The sequence below is a fragment of the Carcharodon carcharias genome, assembly GCF_017639515.1.
Source record: "Carcharodon carcharias isolate sCarCar2 chromosome 27 unlocalized genomic scaffold, sCarCar2.pri SUPER_27_unloc_1, whole genome shotgun sequence".
Lineage (NCBI taxonomy): Eukaryota > Metazoa > Chordata > Chondrichthyes > Lamniformes > Lamnidae > Carcharodon > Carcharodon carcharias.
Window position 1 is genome coordinate 3,650,527 of NW_024470624.1, and position 6,524 is coordinate 3,657,050.

At 46.0% G+C, this 6,524-nt stretch overlaps 1 protein-coding gene across 1 annotated transcript; it reads right to left on the reverse strand.

Moving 5' to 3' along the window:
- Nucleotides 1–451: 451 nt before the first annotated feature.
- Nucleotides 452–1,578, reverse strand: LOC121273614 (zinc finger protein 239-like). Its single transcript, XM_041180762.1, has one exon. It carries the CDS (start codon nt 1,376–1,378, stop codon nt 452–454), a length of 927 nt encoding a protein of 308 aa, XP_041036696.1. The 5' UTR covers nt 1,379–1,578.
- Between the last annotated feature and the right edge of the window lie 4,946 nt (nt 1,579–6,524).

Consider the following 6,524-nt stretch of genomic DNA (forward strand, 5'->3'; position numbering starts at 1 on the left):
ATCGCATGAATACATTTAAGGGGAAGCTAGATACATACATGAGGAAGAAAGGAATAGAAGGATATGCTCATGGGGGAGATGAAGAGGGATGGGTGGAGGCTCATTTGGAGCATGAATACTGACAGAATCCAATTGAACCGACTGGCCTGGCCCTGTGCTGTAGACTCAATGGAACAGAGACAAATGTATTTATTTTAGATCTACCTGTAGTGGTCGGATAAACACCATCTACTATCCAGGATAAAATAAATGTCCATCATCAGGTTTTGTGGATCGTTTCAGTGGCAATGTGCACTCCCAGGCTCAAAGAGCATCAGCCCACTGAAAGCAAAGTCATGAGACTGGCCAGACCAGCAGAAAAAAAACCCCAACCCTCCCACTTCACCAAATGTCAGAATAAACACGGTTCAGTCCTGGATGCAGCAATAACAGCAGAATCCAACCGCTCGAATCACTTGTGAACTCGCTGGTGCTCCCTCAGGCTGGATGAGTCACTGAATCCCTTCCCACACTCAGAACAGGTGAACGACCTTTCCCCCATGTGAACTCGCTGGTGTGTCCACAGGTGGGATGACCTTTTAAACCTCTTTGCACAGTGAGAACAGGTGAATGGTCTCTCCTCAGTGTGAATCCGCTGGTGGACCATGAGATGCAGAGAGTTTTTAAAGCCTCCACCACAATCAGAACATTTAAAAGGTCTCTCATCGGTGTGACTGCTCTGGTGTCTCAGCAGGCTGGATGACTGAGTGAATCCCTTCCCACAGGCGGAGCATGTGAAGGGCCTCTCCCCGGTGTGAATTCGCTGGTGTGTCTGCAGGTTTGATGATGTTCGAAATCTCTTTGCGCAGTGAGAGCAGCTGAACGGCCTCTCCTCAGTGTGAATGCGCTGGTGGAACATCAGGTCTGCAGTGCTTTTAAAGCCACTGCCACACTCATAGCATTGCAAGGGTTTCTCATTGGTGTGACTACCCTGGTGTCTCAGCAGGTTGGATGACTGAGTGAATCCCTTTCCACACTCAGAGCAGGTGAACGGTCTTTCACCAGTGTGAATTCGCTGGTGTCTCAGCAGGTTGGATAACTGAGTGAATCCCTTTCCACAGTCAGAGCAGGTGAATGGCCTCTCTCCAGTGTGAACTCGCTGGTGTTTACGCTGGGCAGATGAATCACTGAATCCCTTCCCACACTCAGAGCAGCTGAACGGCCTTTCTCCAGTGTGAACTCGCTGGTGATTTTGCAGGATGACTAACTGAGTGAATCCTTTCCCACACTCGGAGCAGATGAATGGTTTCTCCCCAGTGTGACTGCGTCGATGAATTTCCAGCTCACATGGGGATCTGAATCCCTTCCCACAGTCTCCACATTTCCACGGTTTCTCCATGGCACGGGTGTCCTTTTGTCTCTCCAGATTCAATGATCAGTTGAAGCCTCACGCTTAAAGTGTCTCCCTACTGTGAATGGTGCAAAGTTTTTTTCAGGCTGTGTAACTGGTTAAAGCTCTTTCCACCGTCAGTGCACTGGAAACACTCTCACTCGGGTGTATGCATCTCGGTGCTTTTCCAGTCACACTGGTGTTTAAAATGTTTTGACACAGACAGAACAAACATTTCTCCTTCTAGTTTCAAAGACCAATGATACTCTGTCAGATCTCGATATGATGTTTACTTGGAGATTTCTTTCTAGCAAGTCCTCCCCTTCCAATAGCCTGTAAAAGGAGTTTGCAAAAGTCATCACTGTCAGTACAGGATAGAAACTCAGTACAGACAATTTGAGTTTCTATGGAACATTCTTTCCTCTCTCATTCCCCAAAAGCTGTAAATCTCTGTACCACACGCTCTCCCTCTATTCTCACTCTGCTGTACTGAATATAAATCCTCCCAATTTCTGTGGTTATCTCCTGGAACTCACTGCCGCTGTTTGTGGTGGGAGCAGAGACAATCAGTTATTTCAAAATAAAATTGGATGGACACTTGCAGGGGAATGGAGATATAGATGGGGAATGGGACCGACAGGACCATTCTGAGTCGGCATGTATTCGAGTTGTGCTGTAATGACCATGACTGGAAAAATATAACAGTGATCTACAGTATTAGAAGAGTAGAAACAATTATATATGTGCTTTATTACAGAGCCATCAATAATCTATCTAATATGTACCACATAACAATACTAGACATATCTCTGTCCGATATTAATTTACTGTACCCTTAAATGTCAATCATCTCCTGGGGAAACCTCCCCTTTAATTGTGAACATTAGGAAAGAGACCATCCTTTTAGCCAAATAAATGTTTTTTTTTGGCAAAAATATACTTTATTCATAAATCTTCAAAAATATTTCCAACCATTTCAAAATCACCATTACAAAAATACAATCAGGTTCAACTTTTACAACATGAATCACAAATAAATATGTCAAGCTGAGGGAGCAAAGGATGTCAATGTCTTTAAGAGAGAGAGAGAGACCTGGGCCAACCTTTCCAGAGTCTGCACCCTCCCTGGATTCACCTCCTTTCCCTCAAGTTCCTGCAAGTCAACAATTTGCCCCCAGGATGAGAAAAGAAATGGAAAGGGGGAGAAAAGAAAGTGTTTTACTCACAGATATTGGACACAGGAGGAAGTTTTAGTCTGTGTGAAGCTCAATCTTCATTCACACAAAGCCCACAATCTGATTGGCTGGAGGACCAGCCTCCTTCCGGTCCTCCAACTCTTCCCAATGGTCAAGACCTCAGATGAAAGGAAGCAGAGTGGGCTCTGCCCGCACATGCGCAGCTTCCCCTCTCCCTCGGACATGCGCAGTCCCGGGCCGTCCGCCCACGCGGCGGATAGAGCGGTTTTTCCAGCGCGGGGTATTGTGGGAGTTGCGGCCGCCATTACTCATCCGAATCCCAGTCTCCAAACTCCTGGGACTGGGATAGAAAGGCGGGGGGGCGCAGTGACCTCACCCTGACACAAAGTACATGTGGGCAGTCACTGGATTTGATTGTGACACCCCCTGAGCAAAACAGTTTGTTAACTTCAGGTGTAAAGATTTCGACACCTGGGTGACATATTGGGGAGGGCAATAGGTGAGTGTGAAACTGAACCTGAGAGTCAGCACTTTCAGGGGAGGAGAATTGTGGAAAAGCAGGAGCAGGATAGTCGGATGAATTAGTCTTAAATTCAATTGGGAGAAGTGGTTTCATTGGGTGGTGGCAGATATTTATAATTTGAAGGGGGGAATAACATGTTTTATGATAATTAGAATTGTCACTTCTGAATTTCTATCCTGTACTAACAGTGATGACTTGATAACATCAAACCTGTTGCACCTATTCATAACCTGGAGGTCCTTTCTCAGGTCAAACCTCAGCCTTGGCTTCCCCAGCCTGTTCACTCTATCCTGTAAGTTAAACACTCTCAGTTCTGGTATCATCCTTGTGAATATTTCTTGCATCGTCTCGATGTTCTCTATAGGGGTGTATAATTAAAATTTCAGCTGAGTTTAATTTGGTTGCAGGCACCTAATTTCTTAGTTCCAAATTAACCCTCTAAAATACATTAGTTCAAAGGAGACTCAACCATCAGGCAAGGATAGACTCTGAAGTAGCAAATAACATTGATATTTATTTAAAAGTAAAAGGTTTACTTGCAAAATACACGATGACTTTCCCCACCTCAATTGGGCGACCACCCCAGAGATGAGTGTGAATCTTCCTCAGGTTCCTGAACCAACAGTGATTTCCCACAATCCTGCCCCCAGGGGTCCCTTGTTTTCTCTTAGAGGGTCATGTGTCTTTGGAACTCTCTTCCCCAGACAGCGATGGATTCAGGGTCAATGAATATATTTTAGGCAGAGGTAGATATATTCTTGACAACAAGGGAGTCAAAGGTTATCAGGGAGAGGCAGTATGTGGAGTTGAAACCACAATCAGATCAGCCATGATCTTCGTGAAAAGAGCAGCAGGCTCGAGGGGCCGAATGGCCCACTCCCGCTCCGAATTCATATGTTTGTATGGATGATCTGCCCCAAAGAATAGGGGTTTGCAGATTTAAAAAGAAAATTACATTTAAATAGCACCTTTCACCACCTCAGGGCATCTCAAAGAGTTTCACTGCGGATGAAACACTTCCTGAAGCATAGTTACTGTAGGATTCACAGAAGCCAATTTGTGCACAGCAAGATTCCACAACCTGCAATGTGATGATGACCAGATCAAGTTTTTTTACTGAGGTTGGTTGAGGGATAAATATCGGACCCCAGGACACCAGGGGTGAACTCCTCTCCTCCTGCTCTCCTTACAATTGTGGCCATTCGGTCTTGTACAACCACCTGAGGGGGCAGATGGGGCCCTCGGGATAATGTCTCACTCGAAAGACAGTCCCTCCGACAGGACAGCTTCCACTCAGTACTGGCACTAGGCGTGCGGGCCCTGGATTTTGGGGGCTCAAGTCTCTGGAGACGGGATTTGAACCCCCCACCTCCTGACTCAGAGGCAAGAGTGCTACCCACCATCATGCCGTGTTGAATAGAATCGGTGAGCTGGTGTTCTAGAATCATGGAATTGTTACAACACTGAAGAAGGCCATTCAGCCCATTGTGTCTGTGTCAACTCTCTGCAAGAGCAACTCATCCAGACCCACAACCCCGAACTTTTGCCCATAACCTGCCAATTTCTCCTCTTCAGATAATGATCCAGTTCTCTCTGGAAAACCATGACTGAATCTGCCTCCTTTCATCCCTGGTGCCATTCTTGTCAATCTCCTCTGCACCCTCTCTAAGAACTTCACATCTTTCCTGAAGTGTGGGGCCCAGATATAGGGTTCCATTCTAGAGGGATAGAATTGAAAAACAGGGAGGTTATGTTCAACTTGTTTCAAACCATGGTTAGACTACACCGGGAGTACTGTCAACATTTGTGATCTCCATTTAGAAAAAGGAAATAGAGGCACTGGGGAAGGGACAACAAAGATTCACAAGAATAATACCAGAGCTGAGAGCATTTAACCCTCAGGAAAGGCTGGGGCTGCTTTTCTCTAGAAAAGAGAAGACTGAAGGGTGACCTGATGGAAGTCTTTAAGATGATGAAGTGGTTCGATAATCTGATAGGGATTTCATGAGAAACCGCTTTACCCAGCGAGTGGTGAGAATGTCGAACTCGCTAGCACAGCGAGTGGTTGAGGTGAATAGCGTGAATACATTTAAGGGGAAGCTAGATACATACATGAGGGAGAAAGGAATAGAAGGATATGCTGATGGGGACAGATGAAGAGGTGGAGGCTCATGTGGAGCATAAATACTGACAGAGACCTATTGAACCGACTGGCCTGCCCCTGTGCTGTAGACTCAATGGAACAGAGACAAATGTACTTACTTCAGATATACTTCCTGTAGTAAGAAAAGCATTATTTACTATCTAGGTTAAAATAAATGTACTTCATCAGCTTTTGTGGATTATTTCAGTGGAAATGTGCACTCCCAGGCTCAAAGAGCATCAGCCCACTGGAGGCAAAGTCGTGAGACCAGCCAGTCCAGCAGTAAGAAACCCTCCGACCCTCCTACTTCACCAACTGTCAGAATGAACATGGTTCAGTCCTGGATGTGATTAACAGCAGCAATAACAGCAGAATCCAACCCCTGGAATCACTTGTGAACTCGCTGGTGTCTCAGGAGGTTGCTTGACTGAGTGAAGCCCTTCCCACACATAGGGCAGATGAATGGCCTTTCCCCTGAGTGAACTCGCTGATGTGTCCACAGGCCAGATGAATCACTGAATGCCTTCCCACACACAAAGCAGGTGAATGGTCTCTCCCCAGTGTGAACTTGTCGGTGTGTCTGCAGGTTTGATAACTGAGTGAATCCCTTCCCACACTCAGAGCAGTTGAATGGCCTCTCCCCGATGTGAGTGCGTCAGTGAATCTTCAGCTTAGATGGAGATCTGAATCCCTTCCCACACTCAGAGCAGGTGAACGGTCTCTCACCGCTGTGAACTAGTTTGTGTGACATTATGTTGGATAAATGACTGAAACCCTTTCCGCACACAGATTAGGTGAACGACCTCTCCCTGGTGTGTCTGCGTCTATGGATTTCCAGCTGAGATGGGCATCTGAATCCCTTCCCACAGTCCCCACATTTCCAGGGTTTCTCCATGGTGCAGGTGTCTTTGTGTCTCTCCAGGTCCAACGGTCAGTTAAAGCCTCGTCCACGCACAAAACATGTAAAATGTCTCTCCTCACTGTGAATGGTGCGATGTTTTTTCAGTCTGTGTAGTTGGTGAAAGCTCTTTCCACAGTCAGTGCACTGAAACACTCTCACTCGGGTGTGTGTGTCTCGGTGCTTTTCCAGTCACACAGACGTGTAAAACTGATTGAGGCAGACAGAAAAGACAAACATTTCTCCTTCTGTGTTCAAAGGCTGGTGATATTCAGGTCCTGATGAAATGGGTTGCTCTATCAGATCTTGATGTGATATTTACATTGAGATTTTGTCTGCAAATCCTCCTTCTCTGATATACAGTAAAAGGAGTTTACAAAATTCATCACTGTCAG

Excerpts from the sequence above, each read along its gene's own strand:
- LOC121273614 (XM_041180762.1), bottom strand. The coding sequence starts at position 1,378 with ATGGAGAAACCGTGGAAATGTGGAGACTGTGGGAAGGGATTCAGATCC.